This window comes from Amphiprion ocellaris, chromosome 10 (genome assembly GCF_022539595.1).
Source record: "Amphiprion ocellaris isolate individual 3 ecotype Okinawa chromosome 10, ASM2253959v1, whole genome shotgun sequence".
NCBI classification, from domain to species: Eukaryota; Metazoa; Chordata; class Actinopteri; family Pomacentridae; genus Amphiprion; species Amphiprion ocellaris.
In genome coordinates, this window is record NC_072775.1 from 35226656 (window position 1) to 35251394 (window position 24739).

Here is a 24739-nt window from a genome sequence, read left to right on the forward strand (position 1 = left end):
ACAAACGTGGGGGAATCTGCAGATCTGTGGTTGTGTAGCGGTGTGTTGTGTATAATAAAGCAGTGTTGTGTAGAATTAAACAGTGTTGTGTAGAATTAAACTGTCTTGTGATGCTGTGAGCAGATCTGTGTGTGTAGATTAGAAATAAATGTTTTTTTTTAAAAATCCTTAAAAATCTTCTTTTTGCAGATCTCTGTGCTCCGGGTGCAGTTAGCTTAGCTTAACACAAACACTGGAAGCAAAGGGAAACTGTTAGCAATAGCGGGATTATCGTGTTTTAACATTTTTTTTCATGATATATGGGATGATTTTATCTTTGATTTTTAGTCATTTCTGCTGATTCTGTCTCTAGAAGTCTGTTAAACTGTATTTTTGAGGATATTTTGAGTGTTTTTCATTGGTTCAGATTCATTTTTAGCCTTCATTAGAGTTTGAAAATGTTCAGAGCGATGCTGTCGGGTTTCCTCTCTCCTGCTAATCTGAGGTGTTGCTTCCAGTGACAGAGTGAATTAAGACAACCAGACGACACTGAACCAACTTTAATTCATGTTTTTGGTCTTGCTTGCTGTAAAGTTACTTTTTTTCATACGTTTTTTTGCAGCCTGTTGTGAGATTTTAAACTCTTTAAGATTTCAGTTAAAATCATTTTCAAAATCTCACATTTATTGGTTTATTTTGAGGTGAAAATCCATCGATTCTTCATGAAATATCTGCATTTTGGTTACATTTGATTATATTAGTGGAAATAAATGTGAATAACAGCTGGAAGTGTCAACAAAAATGACATTTAAGTGTTGATAATTTAATATATTTAACTTCTCTGTTGGTTTTTTGTGACTCTTCAGGCTGTAAAAAAGGATTTTCTGAGTAGTTTTAAACTGTAAGGCTGCAGACACTCATATCTAAGTTATTCAATCTGATTTTCAAACAAAGCAACGAAAAATACAGATTTTAATTTGGCTGAAATTTGGAGGAAATGAGCACAAAAACACACCATGAATGTTTTTCTGACATATTTTAGTGCATATTTTGAATTATTGCATTTGAAATGGGGAATACAAGCTGAAAAGAAGGAAAAAAAACTTTTTTTTCTTTCGCTTGAGGTGATTTTTTACTTTTTTGAAGGACTGGATGGGCTTCATGAGTGATGAAATTAGTTTGTTACTGAATGTTTTTCTGCTCTATTTCTATTTTCAGTTCAGATATTTCTGCAATTTTTTTAGGTAATTTTTTTAAACTTATGTTTATATTTTTAGGAATTTTTTTCCAGTTATGTTTATATTTTTAGGTCACTTTTTAAACTTATGTTTGTATTTTTATGTCATATATATGACATAAAAATATATATGTGATATAAAAATATATATAAAATATTATATATTACTTTAGCATTTTCCATAAGTTTTCTAATGACTGGAACAGTTCCCTGCATTGGACACAATTTGATAATCTCATATAAGCTGCTGTTATGCATCAACATCAGGAGTCAGGTTCAGAAACATCAACTCAACCTTTTGAGGACTCCAGTGTTTCCCCTTCATAAGTTAAACATTTTTTTCAGAACTTTTTTTTCTGCTTATGTTTACATTTTTAGGTAATATTATATTTATAGCCTTGGGTTGTATTTTTCTACTTAATTATATTTTTAGGACATATTTTTCTACTTGTTTTTAAAATATTTTTCGGTCATATTATATTTAGATTTTTAGGAGATTTTTTTCTGTTTATATTTATATTTTTAGGTCATATTATAGTTATATTTTTAGAACAATATTTTCTGCTTATATTTTTATTTTTAGAACATATTTTTCTGTTCATGTTTATATTTTTAGGTCATGCTTTTTTACTTATATTTGTATTTTTTAGGACATTTTTTTCTACTTATTTTTTTTATATTTTTAGGACAGATTTTATACTTCTGTTTATATTTTTAGGTCATATTTTGCTATTTTAAGTCATATCTTTGTATTTCTGTTAATAATTTTAGGTAATTTCTTTTACTTATGTTTGAACTTTAAAGATGCGTTTTAAGGAAATAAAAACTGATGAAACTTTATTTTGAGGTATGAAATAAGACGGAAACATTCCAAAATGTGCTTTTAAATCAAATCATTCCTACCTTTAAGTTTTATAAATAAAACATGGATTATTTTTGCTGCTTCATGGTTCAGAGGAATACGAAGAAGTTTCCCTGCATCTTTATTTGTTAAACACGTCCTGAAGTGAAGTTTTTCATTTCTCCTGCTGAGTTTTGTAGACTTATATATTGTTGGACTCCAGGTCTCTGCCTCTAGAACTGTCTGTTTGATCTGTTTAATTGTGTATTGAAGTTATTTCTGCTGCTGTTTGGCGTCAGGTCCGACCGTCCTGGAAGTTTTCAACACTCTTCTCAAACACCTGAGGATGAGCGTCGACTTCGAGCTCGGAGAAACGTCGAGGAGAAACTCCAGCAGCAGCGTATCGTCGGGTCGAGGCAAAGAGAGCGAAGAGAGGATCGTCCAGAACGCCATCATCCAGACCATCGGTACCACGAAGAGATACGCTTATTTAGACACGGTTTAGTCAGTAAACATTCACCAAATATCTGTAGGATGTGGAGACGAATCCAACAAAAACAGACGTGATACGGTCAAAACAACAGAAATGTGATGCAAACCAGACTAAAAATGACCCAGATTGTCCATAAATACTTCAAATTGTCATTTTACACAGAATTTCAGTCATTTTGTTATTCTGGACAATCTTGGAATAATTTTGGACAATTCTTTAGTTATTTGGGACAATTTTGAGTTATTTTAAACAATTTTTGAGTAATTTTGGACAATTTTGAGTTATTTTAGACAATTTTTGAGTCATTTCAGACAATTTTGAGTTATTATGGACAATTTTAAGTGATGTTGACCATTTTTTGACTTATTTTGGATAATTTTTAAGTCATTTTGGCAATTTTGCAAAATTTTGGACAATTATTGATTTGTTTTGGATAATTTTTTAGTTAATTTGGACAATTTTGAGTGATTTTGGCCATTTTCTTATTTATTTTAGACAATATTTAAAGTTATTTTGAACAATGTTTGAGTTATTTTTGACAATTTTGAGTCAATTTAGACAATTTTTGAGTCATTCTGGAAAATTTTGCGTAATTTTGAATAATTTTGAGTTATTTTGAATAATTAGACTGAGAGTAAAATGCTGCATGGCTAAACAGTGAACAGAGGAGCACACCAGAGATGAATTTTATGTTAATTATACTGAGGTAATAATCACACATCATGATGAAATGATGAAATATTGCACATTATATTGATAAAGTTATACATGAAGGTCCACTGGTTGGATAGTTCTGCTCATTTTTATGTGTTTTTGTAGATTTAATCCAGATAAAAAGGCATTTAAAGTTTATTTCCTCTCCAGGCTTCTTCGGTGGAAACCTGCCGGACTACCAGCGAGCTGAAGTCATGATGTTCGTTATGGGAAAAGTTCCAGTTTACGGGACGCCCTGCCACAGTCTGGACACCGTCAAGATTGGGTCAGTAGATATTATATATATATATATATATATATATATATATATATATATATATATATATATATATATATATATATATATATATATATATATATATATATATATATATATATATATACATATACATATACATATATACATATATACATATACATATATATGTATGTGTTTAAATTATAATTATTATATATAAGATCATAAAGTATCTGCAGTATGTGGAGACAAAACCAACAGAAAGAGACATGAGATGCAAAAAAACAACATAAATGTGACACAAACTGGACTAAAAACAACAAAAAGAAACACAAATGGACATGAAGTTGTTGGAGATCCATCCAGCATGGTGAAACATCTATGAGCAGAGTAGAGAGGAAATGTCTGAAGAGGCTAGAAGTTCTCCAAAATGACCCAAATTATGACCCAAAAGTGTCATTTTAAACAAAATTTCAGTTATTTCAATCTAGTTTTCGGTCATTTTGGAGAAATTTTGAGTTATTTTGAATAATTTTGCACAATTTATCAAAAATAACTCAAGAATTGTCCAAAATTATGGAAAATTTACCAAAATAACTCAAAAAATGTCCAAAATTACTCAAGAATTGGTCAAAATGACTCAAAATTATCCAAAATCGCTCAATGTCCAACATGACTCAAGAATTACACAAAATTATCCAAAAATCATCCAAAATACCTTAAAAAATTCAAAAATCCCTCAAAAATGATCCAAAATAACTGATAAATTGTCAAAAGCGACTCAAAAATTTTCCAAAATGGCTCAAAATTTGTCAAAAATTACTCAAAAATGATCCAAAATAACTCAAAAATTCTTCAAAGTTGCTCAAAAATTCTCCAAAATTATACAAAATTGTCCACAATTACTCAAAAATTGTTCAGAATAACTAAATGTCCAACATGATTCAAAAATTACACAAAATTATCCAAAAATCGTCCAAAATACCTCAAAAAATTCAAAAATCCATCAGAAATGATCCAAAATACCTTATAAATTGTCAAAAGTGACTCAATTTGTCAAAAATTACTCAAAAATGATCCAAAATAACTCAAAAAATGTACGACTCAAAAATTACACCGAATTATCCAAAAATAACTCAATAAATTGTACAAAATAGCTCAAAAATTTTCCAAAATTGCACAAATTTATTAGGATTTATCGCCATCATTCGCCAGAAGACGTCTCTGAGTTCTTGTTTGTGGTTCTTCTGTTTCCTGAGAGCTGCAGGTCTTTAGATTCCAGTTTTATTTCAGAAGCTTCTATACATAAAGACAGGAAGCTACATAAAAGCTGAATGTGGCAGGAAGCTGCAGAAGGTGTGGTGATGCCGAACCTTCTTGAAAACAAAGTGGATTGTGAGTTAATCCGTCCTGGACGTCCTGCTGTGGATGAAAGCAGGAGTTTAATCCTGCAGCCTCAGGAGAGCAGCAGCAGATAATCCTGAATCAAATCACAACCTCCTCTGATTCCTGGAGGAAAGAAACCAGCTGCTGAACTCCCACACAAACAGCTGATAGCCATCTTTTGTTAAATATTACATTAACTGTTGACCCACTCCACTGAAACAAGGTTTGATTTGCCTTAAAATTTAACATCAATGAGAAAAAAAACACTAATTATTTCAATTCTGCAGCAATAAAAGTTACATTTAAAGTTGAATTTCAGCACAAAATAGACAAAAAATCCACTAATTCTGATAAATTCCATTTCTTTATGCATGTCTGTAGTTTTTATGTGTAGCTGGAGAAAACTACAAGCATAATTTTACTGTTTTTCTTTTGCACAGTAGACTTTTTAATTCTGTAGCAATGAAATTTAAAGTTGAATTTGGGCTTCAGTTCTGACTGCATATCTGTTTTTTGTGACTCAGACATCAGGGAACAAAGAGGATCCAGACGATGCTGCTCAGCTCCCTCATCATGGTGAGTCTTTGAGATATTAGTTCATATGCTGAACACCTGATGATCAGAGAGAATCTTCACAACTGATGCTTTCAGGACCTGCTGCTCTGTCGGTGCCACTTCTCCATCAGTAAACCTGACTCTCCACCTAAGTTTCCTTCATTAGCAGCTACACGTTAGCTTAGCTTAGCTTCCCTTCCTGCTGCATGCTCGTGCACGCCGGCGGTCCGTGCACGCTCGGATGTCCTCGGCTGCCCCCCGGCTCGACGCCACCTGCTCCCGGTGAAAGGTCGGAATATTTATAACGGCTGCAGCTGGGGCCGAGGGAAGTAAGAGGATTGTGTTGTTGACACCAGAGACCCAGATGTTGGAGGATTGTTAGTCGAGCTGAAGGCTGGAGGTGAATCACTCGCTGCCTGGAGGTGTGAAACCCTCCCAACGCCCAAATGAAGGCATGTTGTCTTCAAAAAATCACCACAATGACACCATTCCTCAGCAAGAACACTGTAGAAGCAGATCCATGAGGCGCTGCTCCATCAGGAAACTAAATCTGAGCATTAAATCTGAATATTCCGGTAGAGACACTAGTCTACGTTTCTTTGAAAAATACAGCAAAAAGCTGCCTTTTTTCTGACCACATTCTGTGAAAAGCTAAATATTCTCCACTTCTTGCCACTGAAACTGTTAGAGACTCATCTGAAACTGACAGTCAGGTGATAAAAAATCAGACTTTTCAGATGAACTGCAGGTTGTGTTTGACAGAGGAAAATCAAAGCCACTGGATCAAAAAAATCAATGCAGCATGGCTCAGAAACAGCTATTTTGGACAATTTGTTTTAGCCATTTTTAACATTTTTTATTTATTTTGGACAATTTCTGAGTTATTTTGGATACTTTTGCATAATTTTAGAAAATTTTAAGTCATTTTGGACAATTTTTTTGAATTCTTTTGGACTAGTTTTGAGTATTGTGGACAATTAGACTGAGAGTAAAATGTAATATGCCTCAGAAACAGTCATTTTTGACAATTTTGTGTAATTTTAGACAGTTTTTGAGTCATTTTTGAGTCATTTTGCGTAATTTGGGATAATTTTTGAGTCATTTTGAACAATTTTTTGTTATTTTGGGCAATTTTTGAGTTATGTTAATAAATTTTGTGTAATTTTGAGAAACTTTAAGTCATTTCAGACATTTTTAAATTTTTTTTACAAATTTTGAGTATTTTGGAGAATTAGACTGAAGGTAAACTGCAGTATGGATCACAAACAGACATTTTGAACAATTTTTGAGTTATTTTGGATAATTTTGTGTAATTTTTGACAATTTTTGAGCTATGTTGAACAATTTTGCATAATTTTGCACAATTTTTGAGTAATTTTGGATTATTTTGGATTATTTTGGACAATTAGAGTAAAATGCATCATTGCTCAGAAACAGTGAACAGAGGAGCAAGTTTTTTCAATATTTGTAGAATAAATGATTAAACAAATTCGGCTCACTTTGTCTTTTTAATTCCTTTAATTGACATTTAATCTTCTTACATTTCTGGGTTCTTCATGGTCCTTCTGTTTCCACAGACGTTATATTACAGAGAAAAAAGAACCAACAGTGAGTAAAAATGAGCTCAGAGGGTCGACATGAATCTCAGATATCAGCTGCAGAGTTTTTCTCATGTTGCTCAGTATCGCCTCTGAAATCATAACCGGTTCAACCCCAGGCGTAACCACGGTAACCTCACAGTAATTGGCGTGAGGCGACGTGCCGACCATCAGGGCTGGTTCAGGGCCTCCTGCTGGGATCAGTACGGTTGTTCAGGTCCATCTGCTGGAGGAGAACCTTTCAGCTCCGTTGTTGCTCGGAGGTTTGACGTCGCCATGGTTCCAGAAGTCTCACCTCCGTCTCTGTCCTCAGGTCACCTCTGGCTTCAAGTCCAAGTCCATGGCGGCGGCGCTGCCTCCTCCCTTCCTGGACCCTCTGTTCTCCATCTCCCTGATGGAGGACAGCGAGCTGAGGCAGCTGGTCCTGGAGATCCTGCACAACATCATTGATCGCCACGACAACCGGGCCAAGCTACGCGGCATCAGGTCAGTGTAGTACATGTAGTATTACAGGGTAAATGCAGTATTAGAGGGTAAATGTAGTGTTAGAGGGTAAATGTAGTACTAGAGGGTAAATGTAGTATTACAGGGTAAATGTAATATTACAGGGTAAATGTAGTGTTAGAGGGTAAATGCAGTATTAGAGGGTAAATGTAGTACTAGAGGGTAAATGTAGTACTAGAGGGTAAATGTAGTGTTAGAGGGTAAATGTAGTGTTAGAGGGTAAATGTAGTATTAGAGGGTAAATGTAGTGTTAGAAGGTAAATGTAGTACTAGAGGGTAAATGTAGTACTAGAGGGTAAATGTAGTGTTAAATAGTAAATGTAGTGTTAGAGGGTAAATGTAGTATTACAGGGTAAATGCAATGTTAGAGGGTAAATGTAGTGTTAGAGGGTAAATGTAGTGTTAAAAAGTAAATGTAGTGTTAGAGGGTAAATGTAGTATTAGATGGTAAATGTAGTATTAGAGGGTAAATGTAGTATTAGAGGGTAAATGTAATATTACAGGGTAAATGTAGTGTTAGAGGGTAAATGTACTATTAGAGGGTAAATGTAACGTTAGAGGGTAAATGAAGTATTAGATGGTAAATGTAGTACTAGAGGGTAAATGTAGTACTAGAGTATCAATGTAGTGTTAAATAGTAAATGTAGTGTTAGAGGGTAAATGTAGTGTTAGAGGGTAATTGTAGTATTACTGGGTAAATGTAGTATTAGATGGTAAATGTAGTATTAGAGGGTAAATGTAGTGTTAGAACGTAAATGTAATGTTAGAGGGTAAATGTAGTATTAGAGGGTAAATGTACCATTAGAGGGTAAATGTAGTGTTGGAGGGTAAATGTACTATTAGAGAGTAAATGTAGTTTTACAGGGTAAATGTAGTGTTCGAGTGTAAATATAGTGTTAGAGGGTAAATGTAGTGTTAAATAGTAAATGTAGTGTTAGAGGGTAAATGTAGTATTAGATGTTTTTCTGTCTGTCCCAGGATCATTCCAAACGTCGCAGCCCTGAAGATTAAAAGAGAGAAGATTTCCAAACAAGACGTCGCTTTCATGAAGAAGGTAGAAAATCTTACGAATGTTCTTCTGCTTCAGTAGAAAGTTAATCAAATGTGTTCATCTTGTTTTTTGTGGTGGACAGCAGATTATATTCAGTTCTAGAGCCTTCTGTTCTGCTAATTTTCTGACTGAATGTTTAAAACGCTTCCTGTTAAATCTGTTTTCTTTAGAGAGCTGCTGAAGTCTGAATCTACAAAAAAAAGCCAAGAGGAGCAAATTTAGTTTGAGCTTAAAAATTCTAACATGATGATTTAGGTAAACCTTTAAATTTGCAAATTATTGGATGGGTTGGATTGCCGTAGTAACTTAATTACTCATGACTTAATTTAAACTTAAACACTTTGAAAACGACATAAACAAGAATCAAAATGAGACATAAATTGACAAAAACAAGTTTTTGTCCAAATTTCAAGTCATTTTGTTCCAATTTTGAGTCATTTTATTCGTTTTGAGTCATTTTATTCATGTTTCAAATCATTCTACTCAAGTTTTAAGTCATTTTGTTCCAGTTTCAAGTCATTCTGTACAAATTTCAAGTCATTTTTTTCCAGTTTTGAATCATTTTGTTCAAGTTTCAAGTCATTTTGTCCCGGTTTTGAATCATTCTGTTCATGTTTCAAGTCATTCTGATAAATTCTAAGTCAGTTTGTTTCAGGTTTCAAGTCCTTTTGTTCAATTCCGAGTCACTTTGTTCTATTTATTTTAACCTCTCCTCGCTTTAACCGGCATCACGTCCGGCGTTCATAGCAGGTGAAGCCGACTCCCACCTGCTGTCAGAGCTCGTTAAGGCACTCTAATTGTCATTCATTAGCGCTGAATGGAAGCGGCCGGCCTTCGCTTCCCATTAACCTGCGTGTCGAGAGTCCGAATCCTCGAAGTCTGCAGCCAGAGTTTAATTTATCTAACGGAGAGCGTCTCTCTGACACTCAAGGCTATTTTTAGGCCGACTCGCTTAATTGGATTAATCTTTTCTTTGGCATTTTCAGTTTCTGGCACTATAACTTCCTCTATTCACGTCATGGAGAGTCGATCTGCCGCCGACTTTCAGAAAAGGCAGATTAAGCGTTAAATCTTCTGATTATTTCCTCGACCGAGCCGTTCGCTGACGGATAATGAAACGTCAGAAATGTGTTTAAAAAGTGCTGAAGGTGGCGTCTTTAAGAACAAATCTCCCAAATATGTTCAGCTTCCTGCCACAGAGGACGAAGGAAGGCAATGGATCCTTAAAACAGAGGAAATGTTGGCAGGGTTATGTAGAAAATGACATTTTTGTGTTAATTAATTCAGCAGCATTATGTAAATGAGGACAGCTGCAGTGAAAGCAGCTGGAGTCTAAAATTAATTACTGGAAACTAAATATAAAAGCAGATATTTCATATGAGTGTGAGGGTCGGATTGCCTCAGTAGCAGTAAAAACACCATGTTTAAGGAAAATACCACATAATTAACATGCATCCGTGTCACAAATCAGCTGCGTTTCCATTAACGAAGTCATCTGGAGTCGTCACAAGGTGGCACTGTGGGCTACAGAGGACATAAAATGACCAAAACAAGACACAAAACAACAAAGAAGTAAAATGAGAAAAACAAGATATAAAACAACAAAAATAGGGTACAATATGACAAAAACAAGACATAAAATGACAAAAAACAAGACACAGAATGGCAAAAACAAGACACAGAACAACAAAAACAAGACATAAAATGACAAAAACAAGACACAAAATGACAAAAACAAGACGAAACAAAAATAAGACACTAAACACGAAAAAAAAACTAACTAAATGACAAGACATAAAAATGGCTGCAATAAACAGCAGAACAAGCAGGAAAGTATTTTTAGTTTAGTAGCTCCTTAAAAACCTCGAAGAAACAAACAAAACTTTGTCCATCTGCAGAACAAAAACAGAGAAGTCTTTAGGAAAGTTGTTGTTTTTCCACGTTTTAGGTGATGATGGAATCAGAACCTGGTAAACGGCTGACGAAGGCGGTTTAACATCCAAAGATGGGTTTTAATGGTTTTAATGGTTTTGGTGGAGCGTCTCTAAACTGATCTGTCGTTCCACCTCCTGATGTTGAACCTCTTCTTTCTGTTTCCTGTTTGCTCCTCCAGCACGGCCAGCAGCTCTACCGACACATCTATCTGGGCTGCAAGGAGGAAGACAACGTCCACAAGAACTTCGAGCTGCTCTTCACCACCCTGGCCACTGTGACCATCGAGCTGGCCAACGAGGAGGTGGTCATCGACCTGATCCGCCTCGCCATCGCTCTGCAGGTACCAACCCACCAACCCCTAATCCTCACGAAGGTTGTTTCCCTTCCAGCACGCATTTTAGATGGTTTCAAGCCATTTTATTTGAGTTTCAAGTCCTTTTGATCAATTCTAAGCCAATTTGTTTCAGGTTTTGAGTTCTTCTGTTCAAGTTTCGAGTCATTTTGTTCAAGGTTTGAGTCATTTTGATAAATTCTGAGCCATTTTATGTCGTTTGGTGCAGTACTATGTTGCTGCACAAGTCGTCTACTTCAACAGAGTTGACAGATCAGTTTTAATTAGGTGTGATTTTTGATTTTTAAAAGGCTCACAACTTTCTGATTGCATCTTGTACAGAAACATTAAAGAACACGCAGCAAAGCAGGGACCTAAGGAAAGAAGCAAAAGATGAAAGTTGTAGGAAACTTTCTTTCATAAATGTAGAAAAAATAAAAAAGCAAAAGATTTTTCTGCATGCGATAGAAGTAAACACACTAACCTCTTCTAGTGTTGAGGGTTTAAACGTTAACACTCTTCGCCTACAAACCCTCGGTGAGGTTGTGTCGCTGCTGTCAGGTTTGTGTTTGATGAGAAGCCGTGTTGTCGTCGTCATCGGTCCACTCCTTAATGCCATCGGACTGCAGGCGACACTCGGCTCCGATAAAACCTCGGAGGTGTGAAGACGATGCTGCAGCTGCATGTCGGAGCATCACGCTGAGATCTGATCATCTACAAAACGTCACAGCAAAACACAAACACCACTTCCTTCACCGGGAACATCTCCTCTCTGGTTCTAGACGTCTTAAACCCTCACAGAGTCGCATATAAGACCATGAAAATGAGTCTTTGTGGCAAAAATGTACAGAATTTACACTCTCAATCCACTAAATACCACTATAATCCACAGGCATGCACATTTATTTGTTTTTTATTTAAGAATAGAATAGAATAGAATAGAAAGATTGCTCAAGGAGAAATTCTGTTGTGGTAGTAACAAGCAGAAAGAGTAAAGTGACCACCACAATTAAAAAAAATATGAAATATCACACAGAATATGCTAGAAAAATATAGAAAACAACCAAAAGGAGACACAAAGTGAACACAAAAAGACGAAAGTGTACCAAAGACGCATAAAATGACCAAAATTTGAAACAAAGTGAAAAAAAAAAAAAACGAGATCAAAAATGAAAGAAAGGAGACATGGTTGTTCCTAAGGGACTCAAAAATGAGACAAATAAGGCAAAAAACATCAAAAATGAGAAAGAAAATGATTTTTTAAAAAAACAGACACAAAATGAGACAAAGTGAACGCAATAAAACAAAACTGTCTCAGAGACGCATAAAACAACCATAATGGGACAGTAAACAACAAAAACGAGATACAAAATGACAAAAACAAGACACCAAATTACACAAACGAGTCATCAGCAAGTTGTTGGAGATGCATTCAGCATGGTGAAGCATCTTTCTGCAGAATAGAAAGGAAAAGTCTGGAGAGGAAACATGGAGATAGGAAAACATCTACAGTATGTGGAGACACAACTGCTGTAAAAGAGACAAAAAACGACAAAAACAAGGCACCAAATGACAAACAATTCACAAAACACGCAAAAAACAGACAAAGTGACAAACAGGGCACAAGAATATGACTGCAATAAACAGCAAAGGCAGGAAACACATTTTTGCTGATTGCTAACAAACCTAAAGAAACAAACAAAAAGTTTTCCAAAGCCTCCAACTGTGCAGCTGCTCGATTAATCTTTAAAGTTCCACCTAAAATGAGTCACTTCCTGTCTGGTTTGGGTGCAGGACATGGCTCTGGGCAGCGAGGAGAACATGCCGATGTTCATCCGTTGTGGCATCAACGCTCTGGTGGCGGCGTACCTCAACTTCCTGAGCCAGATGATCGCCAACCCTCCGTTCTGTCAACACGTCAGCAAGGTGCAGCTTCAACTTCACTTTTCTGCTGTTAAACCAGTTTTTTATTCAATTATCTACCGTTTGATTCCATATTTAAACTGTTGTGTCTTCAGGTTATTGAGCTGAGGAACCTGGATGCTCCATATCTCCTCCCAGAGCACATCTTTAGGGATAAATGTCGGTAAGTACCCAGAACAGGTTCATTTTGAGCTTTTCTAGAGACAGAAATCATTCAGGAGGTTTAATTAAGGTTCTTCATTACCTCACTGAGCTTTAAAAGACTTTGCTAAGGCATTTGACTCTGTCGACCACTTCATTCTGTTGGAAATGTTACGAAATATTGTTTTTTCCAAGAATTGCGTAAGTTGTTTCAGAAGCTACTGTTCTGCAGTTCTGAGGGTGGAGGGTCTTCTCTCAGACTCTTTACCAATTCACAAAGGAGTTCCACAGGGTTCAATACTTGGTCCAATGCTCTTTAACATTTACATCAACAATATAACCCATGCTGCCACCAATTCACACATCCATCTGTACGCCGATGACACCATTAGCTACACATCTAGTTCCTCCCTCTACACTGCCCCGTCTGCGCTGCAGATTAGCTTCAATAACATTCAACACGCTTTTTTCCAGTTTTTTGACTTTTTATCTTTATATCTGAGTTTATATACTAATATTCCTCCTCTCATGCAGCCCTTTTAGATTTCTTTCTTTATACATTTGACACCCTTCGACCACTGTCCTTTACAATGTCTTTCTCTTTTTGTGATTGTTTTTTCTTCCTAAATATTCATTATTAGATTTCTAAATTCTATTTTCTCTGATTTTAAATAGCATCTTATTCTCTAAATGTTTAAAAAAAAAAAAAAAAAAAACTCTTATTTTTCTCAAATAGCTCAACCCTGGAGTCCAGTTTAGGAGAAATATATTCTCATTATTATAACAAACATTGACTAGTCCTGATAACATTCACTGTAATCCCTCTGAAAACAAAAATATCTGATATAAAAAGGGGAGACTGTTGGAGATTTCAAAATTAAGAAAAAATCTCATTGAAAGCATGAAACAATTACATTTTAAACATTTCTATCTGTTTTTTATCAGGATCTTTGTCCAGAAACACCAAATAAAATCCTCTCCTCCATTCAGTTTGTTTTCTCTCGGCTCCGTCTAGACGCCTAAAATCAGCGACATCTGCAGATAAAACCTGATTATGAGATTATAAGAGTCTATTTCTGACTTAAATCCTCATTCTCCAGCTTCAGAGGCTAAATGTGGACTTCCTGTAGATTATCAGGACACTCATCCACATGTTTCTGGAGAAGATGTTGGATCTCAGTTTTCTGTCCTCTCTCCTCCCAGACTCCCCGAATCTCTGGACAAAGAAGACCGGCAGCTGTACTTCCAGACGGCCGACATGGCCGAGTGTCTGGCCGGTCCAGGATACAACGCAGAGCGACTGTCCATCCCCTACATCCCCCAGGTCACAGGTACGAACGCCTTCCACGGTTCAGCCTCCGTTAGCGGACGCCAAGCTGGTAGAACAGGCTGCTGGGAAACCCGTTCAAGAATGTTGTTGAAGTTTCAAGTCATTATGTTCTAGTTTTGAATCATTTTGATCCAGTTTTAAGTCATCTTGATCAATTCCGATTTAATTTGTTTCAGGTTTCAAGTCATTTTGTCCAAATTTCAAATAATTTAGTTCACGTTTTAAGTCATTTTGTTCAAGTTTTGAGTGATTTTGTTTGAGCTTCAAGCCATTTTGATCAATTCTGAGTCAATTTGTTTCAGGTTTTGAGCTTTTTTGTTCAAGTTTCAAGTCACTATGTTCAAGTCTGAGTCACTTTTTGTCAATTATCAGTCATTTTGTTCAAGTGTTGAGTCATTATGGACACATTTTGAACTTTGTGGACCATTTCAAGTCCATTTGTTTCAAGTTTTGAGTCATTTTGTTCAAATTTTGAGTCATTTTTTGTTCTTCTTTTTGAGTTTTTTTTTGGCCTTTTCGGCTTTATTCTATAGGCACAGTGAGAGACAGACAGGAAATGGGGGGAAGACGTGCAGCAAAAGGCCGTGAACGGGAATCGAACCGGGGCCGCTGCGTCGGGGACCAGCCCCTGTACATGGGTCGCCCGTTGAGCTATACAGGCGCCCACTTTTTGTTCAATTCTGAGTCAGTTTGTCCGATTGGGCTTCCTGCAGACCGTCAGGACGCTCATCCAGATCTTTCTGTAGAAGATGTTGGCTCTCAGTTTCCGTCCTTCTCGCCTCCCAGACTCCCAGAATGAATCAATGTTCTCAAAACATTAGTCAGGAAATTTGAACATTTTTTCTGTTTTTAAAGCTCCTGAAATCTGCTTGATTCGAGCTTCTGTGCAGCAAATTATGGCTCAAACTTTATCAGAAATGAGAAAATGATCCAAGTTTCAACACGTCAGGCTGAAAATATTTTTATTTGTTGACACTTTTGGTCCCATTATGCTGTAAAAAAGCAGCAGAAATACACTAAAGGTGCTAAAAGTTCGATGTTCAGGTTATGAAGACGTCAGATTTAAAGGATTTAACTCTTTTTTTCTATTTCTGTTGAACTCTCGGTGGACCCCAGAACGGTTTGAAGCTTTGTGGGATTAACGGCTTAAAGTTCGGTGAAAAGAAAACGAAAGATGTGATGAGCTTCATTAGACCGAAGGCCGTCGCAGCGTTTCTCCTTCAGTTAAAGTGCAGATTAAAACAACAGAAAAAAAAACAGCTGATCCTCGAGATTAATGCAGCTCCTGTTTAGTGCTGTGATGTATTTTCATTATTTACAGGCTTTTTGTTTGTACAAATGGATGAATTCAGACTCTGAATTCAAACTTTACTTTCACTTTCACCTCCTCAAACGGGTGAACAGGTGAGAAAAGCGTCTGGTCTCTGGTCTAACAGTCAGTCTCCTTCTGCTTTCTGTCCTCTGGCTTCGTGTAACTTCAGTTCTTTACACGGTAGGAAAAATCCTGCACAGGTGCAAGCAGACGTCCAGAGGTAACGACGACGTAGAGGCCCTGAGCTTTTAGCTGGTAGACGTGCTTTCCTGACCTTAAAGCTGCGTTTAGTGAAAAACTGTAAAGTCAGACTCCAGCACTTTAATCTGAGCTTCATTTATGTTTCTAATCTCTGAAAACAAGACAGAAGAACCTGAAAAACATGAAATAACTTTACAATAATAACAATAAACTTTATTTATACAGCGTCTTTCAAAAACACAGTTTACAAAATGTTTTACAGACAAACAAGAAAGAAAAGAAAGATCCACACATTAAAGAGAGGGAAAGAACAAATGGAATAAAATAAATTACAATAAAATAAAATGTAATAAAATAAAATAAAAGGTAAACCAGAAACACACGACACAAAAAAGTCTGAAATAAGAGAATAAATAACTAAAATTAGCAACAAAATAAAGTTTTAAAAGACTATTAGAAGGTAAAAATAACAATAGTAACAACAATAACATTAAAAACAATAATAACAGTAACAACAATAACTACAATAATAACAATAACAACAACAATACAACAGTGATAACAATATCAAAAAAAACTTGCTTAAGAACACTCAGAACTGCAACCATTAATGTCTTTCTAATTGGTGTTTGTGTGTGACTGTGTGTACATGTGTGCGTTTAAGAGTGTGTGTGTATGTTTTTTAGTCTAGCAATGTCCTTTTAATTGGCATTTGTGTGTGTGTGTGTACGTGTGTGCTTTTAAGAGTGTGTGTATAATGTTTTGTTTCACTGTGTCATGTACTTTTTTTGTAACATTTTAATGTTTTGATGTTTTTATTGTGACCTGCCAAGGGACTGCAGATGGAAATTAGCTTAAAGCTAACTCTGGTGCAATACATCAAATGGAAACATTTATGTTTAATATTGTACATGGTCCCTTTTTAAATAAACTGATAATAATAATAATAATGACAATAGTAAAAATAACAATAACAACAATATCAATAATAACAGTCATAACTACATTAATTATAACAACAATAATAAAAAATAAATAGACATTAGATTTAACACTTTTTCTTTGAATCAAACGTGTTTTTTCCACAATAAAAGTTTAAATTATGTACTTCAGGAGATTCTGTACAGTTCATTTAAATTAATTAACTTCAAGACACAAGATGTTTCATTCTAAATTCTGTTTTCAGTTTACAGGAAGCTCAAAACTCTGCTCTCAGTCGACCATCTTTTATATAACGTCAACAGAGAAAAACATTTTATAACCAATCCTTAAATATTCTCCTTATTAAAACCTTTTAACTGTAACTTTTTATGTGCAGGTTTGTGATAATTTACAGACAGAATAACTAGGTAATATTTTCATGTTTTATTTTTTGATTCCTCATAAACCGAGACAAGAGCAGAAAGCTGGCTAATGTTAGCGGTTAATGTTAGCGGCTAACATCTGAATCTGCAGGATCTACTGAAAATTTTACTGCATTTAAGGGTTTAACAAACTCAACAACTCCTGTTTCTGAACCGTTTCCCACTGCTTTCAATCGTGATTTTTGATAAATGGTAGAAGAATCGTGCATCTGATTAAGTGATTTTCAGACCGCGTAACAATGAAACTTACAGTTAAATAAGTTACCTTCCTATTTTCCTTACCTCACCTTACCTTAGCTTACCTTGTCTTAGCTAATCTTGTCTTACCTTATCTTCGCTGATCCTAGCTTACCTTATCTTAACTTATCTTGCCTTAGCTTATCCTAGCTTATTTTAACTTTTCTTACCTTACCTTGGTTTACCTTATCTTATCTTGTCTTACCTTAGCTTAGCCTATCCTAGCTTATCTTCAGTTATCTTATACTTACCTTAGCTTAGCTTACATTAGCATACCTCACCTTATCTTATCTTACCTTACCTCACTTTACCTTATCTTACCTTATCTTAACTTAGCTTATCTCATCTTTCCCTGGCTTAGCTTATCCTAGCTTACCTTAGGTTATCTTATCTGACCTCAACTTACTTCACCTTAGCTTATCTTGTCTTACCTTAGCTTACCTTACTTTAGCTTAGCTTACCTTGCCTTAGCCTACCTTGCTTTAGCTTATCTCATCTTACCGTAGCTTGTCCTAGCTTATCTTAGCTTACTTTACCTTAGGTTACCTTACCTTAGCTTATCTTATCTTATCTCGCCTCATCTTATCTTACCTTACCTTATCTTGTCTTACTTTAGCTTAGCTTATCCTAGCTCATTTTTGCTTACTTTACCTTAGGTTACCTTATCGTAGCTTACCTTATGTTGTCTTACCTCTCCTTGTCTTAGCTTATCTTGTCTTACCTTACCTATTTTCCTGCTTTCTTCTGAGCTAAACAGGATCCACCTCTGACAGGAAAACCTCCCCAAACCCTACAACCCTCAGAGATCTGTAGCAGAACCATTGTAGCTCAGTTTAAAGGACTGATGTTGTGTTTAGCTGCAGATGTCAGTCAGAATGAACATTTAACTGAATGATCTGATCGTTTCTGTAACTGTTCTGCCTGCATTTGGACTTTTTCTGGTGAGTACATGATGGTAAATGTAGACAGTTGTAGTTGTGCTTCATGCTGTTGGTGTAAAAAAAAAGTTTGTTTTTAGTCACGTGGAACTTCATCCAGAACAAATATGGTTTCAGGTTTTGCTGTTCAGATACTGTCAGTTTGTTCAACTTGGTTTGTGGACATTATCAGTGTGTCTACGTTCAGAACAATCTGTGCAAATATCACTGTTTTTAAATGTGCAGATATGTGGAATGTTGATGTTTTTTACATCTGAAGATATTTATACAACATCTGAACCTTTATATATGGAAGAATCTGAACAATATCAACAGTAATTATGTGTATTTTTATTTTCTACTAATGTTCTCAACACGTTTGCTGCTGTAACACTGTTAACCCCCCCATCTTAGCTTAGCTTAACCACCCTTATCTTATCACACCTTATCTTAGCTTAGCTTATCTTTGCTTAGCTTACTGTATTTTAGCTTAGCTTACTTTATCTTAGATTATGTTATCTTGACATCCCTTAACGTACCTTAGCTTAACTTAGCCTGGTTTACCTTATTTTAACTTAGCTTAGCTTACCTTGACTTACCTTATCTTTGCTTACTTTATCTTAGCTTACTTTATCTTAGCTTACTTTATCTTAGCTTACCTTACTTTATCTTAGCTTAGCTTACCTTATCTTTGCTTATCTTGTCTTACCATAGCTTAGCTTATCCTAGCTTACCTTAGGTTATTTTATTTTACCTTACCTTACCTTTCCTTAGCTTACTTACCTCACCCTATCTTATCTTACCTTAGCTTACTTTGCATAGCTTACCTTACCTTAGCTTATCTTGTCTAGCTTAGCTTATCCTAGCTTATCTTATCTTACCTTAGCTTAGCACAATCAGGTATTACAAAGTGGTTTAGAGAAGGCAGACAAAATGCCCAAATTTAATCAATAAAAAGACTAAAGCACTAAATAAAAATAGTTCACCAGAGATTCTACAACATCTTTTATAGCAGCTTTTCCCTGTTTTAGTCCTAAACCTGGTTCTTTAGAAAAATAACCTGGTGGTAAAACCGTTCTAAAACTGATGAGCAGGATCCTCAAATCCACTTTCAACCCTCCTGACTGTCAAAGTGAAGGATTTTAAAGAGCTGTAATGTGTAAGAAGATCCGATTTCTCAGTATTTACAGTCCACACTGTGAGTTTTCTCAGTTTAAAAGGATAAAACTTGCTCTGGAACAAGACTTCCTGTTGGTATTTAAAGTGACTCTCAGAGAACCTTAAGCAACTTTAATTTTACTGGATGTCATTTTCAGTCTGAGGTTCTTCCTTCAGCAGATAATCCAGCAGAGTGTGAAACTAAACTCTCGCATCTGTCCCACATCTGTCCTCTAACATCAGCCTCCTCATTAGAGCCCAACGCTGAGCCTCACTTTTACCAACAAAGGTCACGACTGTTCAGAGAGCTGCTCCTCTGTTTTCACGCCTCCACTGTCCCGATCTGGACGCTGCTCTGCTTTGGTTAAATCACAGCAGTCTGGTGTCAAAATTCACCCCATTACCTCGGTAGCTTATCTTTTCCTATATTGGTTTAGCTTACCTTAGATTAGGTCATCTTAGCTTAATTTAGCTTATTGTGCCTTAGCTTATCTTGGCTTAGCTTGCCTTATCGTGCCTTAGCTTAGCTTACCTTGTCTTAGCTCGTCTTACCTTATTTTACCCTATCTTAGCTTATCTGGTCTTACCTTAGCTTAGCATATCTTAGCTTAGCTTACCTCATCTTATCATACCTTACCTTGTCTTAGATCATCTTATCTTACCTTATTTTACTTTAGCTTAGCATAGCTTACCTCATCTTGTCTTATCTTAGCTTAGCTTGCCTCACCTTATCTTACCTTAGCTTATCCTAGCTTACCTTAGATTATCTTATCTTCCTTTTCCTTGTCCTTCCTTAGCTTAGTTTATCCTAGCTTCCTTTACCTCACCTTAGTTTACCTTATCTTAGCTTATCTTGTCTTACCTTAGCTTAGCATATCTTAGTTTAGCTTACCTCATCTTATCATACCTTACCTTGTCTTAGCTCGTCTTACCTTATTTTACCCTATCTTAGCTTATCTGGTCTTACCTTAGCTTAGCATATCTTAGCTTAGCTTACCTCATCTTATCATACCTTACCTTGTCTTAGATCATCTTATCTTACCTTATTTTACTTTAGCTTAGCATAGCTTACCTCATCTTGTCTTATCTTAGCTTAGCTTGCCTCACCTTACCTTAGCTTATCCTAGCTTACCTTAGATTATCTTATCTTCCTTTTCCTTGTCCTTCCTTAGCTTAGTTTATCCTAGCTTCCTTTACCTCACCTTAGTTTACCTTATCTTAGCTTATCTTGTCTTACCTTAGCTTAGCATATCTTAGTTTAGCTTACCTCATCTTATCATACCTTACCTTGTCTTAGCTCGTCTTACCTTATTTCATTTTAGCTTAGCATCGTTTCTTGTCTTACCTTAGCTTAGTTTATCCTAGCTTCGCTTACCTTACCTTAGTTTACCTTACCTTATCTTAGCTTATCTTGTCTTACCTTAGCTTATTCTAGCTGACCTTAGGTTACCTTATCTTACCTTAGCTTACCTCACGTTATCTTTCCTATCTTACCTTAGCTTACCACAGTTTATTGTCAAAACTCACCGAATGTCCTCAAACGCAACATGAATGACAAAATACAGCACCCTTACTAACCCTTTTACATAAAGTCAAATGCAGGTATTTTTCCAGTAACTGTATTTCTGTACTACGGTATTGGTACTTTTACTTAACTATAAGGTCTTCTCAGAGGTGGAAAGGGTACTCAGGGTCATATTTTAAAGAGTTTTCAGTAGAAACTGAACATTTTACTGCATAGAAACTACATAAACACGATACAAAAATTCTCCTGTTGACCTGTGATATACATTAATAGTCATACATATATGAAATATAAACTCAGGGTTTAACTGTGGAGTGAATCTCAGAGTTTTTTTCTGTCGTCCTGCAGATGAAGATCGTCTGACCAGGAGGAAGAGCTTCGTAGACACCATCTCCCTGCAGGTGGACATCATGTCCAACAGCCTTCCAGACAAGGTCGGTTCACTATTTTGGTCAACCAAAAACGGTATTTTATTAGAAATATGGATCCATCCAGATATAAACACTTACAGGAACGTTATGGAGACACTATACCACCCTTGGTTGGAACATTTTGCACTTTATTTCCCATTTTTAAGGACCAATAATTATTTAGTGTTGTCATTTTGGACAGTTTTAGGTTACTTTGGATGGACTTAATCCATTATTTGACTAACTTTTATTCATTTTGCACAGATGTAAAGTCAACTTGGACAAGTTTTAAGTCATTTTCCATACATTTTTTGTCATTTTGGACACACTTCAAGTCAGAACACCAACATCTAGACTTCAAGGAACACCAACATCTAGACCTCTATGAACTCCAGGTTCTGGTTCCTACCAATGAGTCCACATCAACATTTAGTCTAAACATCTAAAAACTGGAACCCTGTCTGGTCAGACTTTCCAAACATCTATTCTGTCTAAGTCCTCACCACATTTAATGACTGTTGGATTTTTATTTCTGGAGATACTGAACCCTTAAAATGGCTTCTCAGGTAATATTTGAAGGTGAAAATACAATAATGGTCTGAGATTTGGCCAAAAATTCTTACAGAACTTAGTGTTTGGGTTACTCTGAATTAAACTTGAGATGGTGACGGTAGGAATGTTTGATTCCCCGCAGACTCATGTTTCTGTGTTTTTGTGTCTTCAGTCCCAGCTGGCCGAGGAGATCACGTTTGAGACCCTGAAGAAGGCCATTGGTGAGAAACGTTTTACATCAAACCGCTGTGGATTCACTGAAGCATCTCACAAATTAAATTTACGGTTCTTGGCTTCTTGTCAGGAGTGAAGTCGTCCTTCAGGTCAGATCTGCTCTGACAAGAAGCCAAAACGTCAACAGTAATGTCCAGAGAATTACAAAGATCTACGACCCGTCATCAGAGCTGACAAACTCTCATATTAATAGTCTTCATCATGAAAGTCAAATTTATGATTCACGACTCACATTTTGGCTGCTCCTCACGCTGATTATAAACTCTAAAAATGTCAATGAATCTGCTCTGAAAGTTAGAATTTAGCTACAGAAGTTACCTGAGAATCACCACATTTTTAAGTTTCAGTGTCACGGTAATCAGTGATCATTTTTAATGTACTTTACAGGAAACTGGAACTGCTAACGGCTAATTCAGCACAAGATTAAAAACAAAATTACACCATTTATTAGCCAGAAACTGTAAAAACTGAAGAAAAATGAAAATACTTTCAACTATTCTGAGGATCCTAGACAAAAGAACCTGCAGAATTGACCTGAGAATCACCAGATTTTTACATTCTATCAGTGTCCAGTTTCAATCTAGTGATGTTTTTCTGTACTTTTACAGAAACCCTGCAAACTGGAGCTGCTAATGGCTAATTCTGTATGTTTAAAACCAAAACTACACCACTGACTAGCCAGAAACTGCAAAAGCAGAACAAAAAAATTAAGAAATGTTCAACTTTTCTGAGGATCCCAGACAAAAGAAGCTGCAGAATTTACCTGAGAATCACCACATTTTTAAGTTTCTGTCTGTGTCACATTAATCAGTGATCATTTTTAGTATACTTTACAGGAAACTGGAGCTGCTAATGCGACACATCTAAAACCAGAATTACACCATTTATTAGGTAGAAACTAAAGGACATTCTATTCTATTCTGATTTATAATATAATCTACAGGCGCACTGCAAACTGGAGCCACTAGCTGCTAATTCAGCACAAGTTGCCACAGGAAGTGGCCACAGATGATTCCCTCAGTGTCCACACTGGAGGGAAATGAAATAGAGGTGGTTCAGGTGTATAAATACCTGGGTGTCTTGTTTGATGACTCCCTCACCTTCAAGCCACATGTGGAGAATCTTGTGAAGAAGCTGAGGCAAAAACTTTTTTATTTTCAAAACAAGTTGAGTTTTTCTTTTAGTGTAAAAAAGCGGCTTGTCGCTGCGACTTTTTGTCTGTTGGATTATGGAGATCTTTTGTACATGAATGCTTCTGCTCAAAGTCTTAGAATGGTTGACACTGTTTACCGAGCTTTGCTGAGGTTTATTACGAATTGTAAAATATCAACGCTCCATGGCGAGTTTTACTCTCAGGTAAGATGGCAGCTTTAGCCACCAGAAGGATCCATCATTGGTATATTTTCATATATAAGGCAATACTTGGATGACTGCCCTCCTACATTAGCTCCTTGATGACACAGAAAAGTTGTGATCTTCACTCGCTCAGATCACAAGATCATCTGTTGCTTTCAGTTCCATATGTTTGTGCTGAACTGGGTAAAAAGGCTTTTGTTTATTCTGCACCTTCTGCCTGGAATGTGTTGCAGAAAGACTGGAAATTAACTGACTTAATCTCATTGAGTGCCTTTAAATCTAAACTGCGAGTTCTTGAGGCCGTTTCCACAACATGCACTTGTTTTTTATAACTTGCTTGTAAATTTAATCATTATTATTTTGTTTATTATTTTTCATATTTTAATTATGTTTTAACTGTGTAATTTCATAACTGTGTTTTGTATTTGCTGCCTATCTTGGCCAGGACTCCCTTGAAAAAGAGGTTCTTAATCTCAACAGGATCTTCTCCTGGTTAAATAAAGGTTAAATTAACAAAAGTTTTAAACCAAAATGACACCATTTATTAGCCAGAAACTGTAAAAACAGTTCAATCCAGTGATATTTATCTGTACTTGCAAACTGCAGCTGCTAGCAGCTAATTCAGCACATTTTTAATGCCGCTGAAGCTGCACTTCTGGTGGTTTTAATATTTTTCCAAACCTCAATTTTGGCTTTTTCCATCCTTTAGCTTTAGAAAAACATTTTTTAATTCGTCCATTTTTGCAGAAACATCGCAGTGAGCAGATTTTAAAAATAAATTTGAAGGAAAAACTGAAAAAAGTACTCAAAGAACTCACATGTACTTTAACGTTCAAGTTATTCCACCTCCTGTAGAACATATAAAACAAATACCATCTGTATTGTTGTCATATAAAGTAAGTTGGAGATAAAAGTTTTTCCGTGTGGTTTCAGATACGACGGGTTTGGAGGAACAGGAGCGAGAAAAGAGGCGTCAGGTGATGGAGAAGTTCCAGAAAGCTCCGTTTGAGGAGATCGCTGCCCACTGCGAGTCCAAGGTAAAAATCATTTGAAAAAAGATAAATTTATGATTAAACCCTCAGAAACAAATACTCCTCTGACTTTAAATGCTGTTTCTGCAGGCGAACATGCTGCACGACCGACTGGCTCAAATCTTCGAACTCACCATCCGGTAAGTCGGTTCAATGATTAAATATTAAATCTCTGTTTTTGTTGAA

General features: G+C 36.0%; 1 protein-coding gene across 3 annotated transcripts in view; it reads left to right on the plus strand.

The window, feature by feature from the left end:
- Positions 1 to 24739, plus strand: part of efr3a (EFR3 homolog A (S. cerevisiae)) — a 129632-nt gene that overhangs the window by 93044 nt on the left and 11849 nt on the right. For 2 of the 3 annotated variants that reach the window (XM_055014683.1, XM_055014682.1), the window contains exons 10-23: positions 2357 to 2524; positions 3415 to 3529; positions 5413 to 5464; positions 7355 to 7527; positions 8524 to 8599; positions 10710 to 10871; positions 12657 to 12788; positions 12881 to 12948; positions 14130 to 14257; positions 15738 to 15788; positions 21325 to 21404; positions 22105 to 22153; positions 24456 to 24559; positions 24644 to 24693. In XM_055014683.1, coding sequence (XP_054870658.1) covers positions 2357 to 2524; positions 3415 to 3529; positions 5413 to 5464; positions 7355 to 7527; positions 8524 to 8599; positions 10710 to 10871; positions 12657 to 12788; positions 12881 to 12948; positions 14130 to 14257; positions 15738 to 15788; positions 21325 to 21404; positions 22105 to 22153; positions 24456 to 24559; positions 24644 to 24693 — 1408 coding nt within the window. Of the gene's footprint in view, positions 1 to 2356; positions 2525 to 3414; positions 3530 to 5412; positions 5465 to 7354; positions 7528 to 8523; positions 8600 to 10709; positions 10872 to 12656; positions 12789 to 12880; positions 12949 to 14129; positions 14258 to 15737; positions 15789 to 21318; positions 21405 to 22104; positions 22154 to 24455; positions 24560 to 24643; positions 24694 to 24739 lie in introns of all 3 variants that reach the window. The other variant, XM_055014684.1, reaches the window with a different exon arrangement.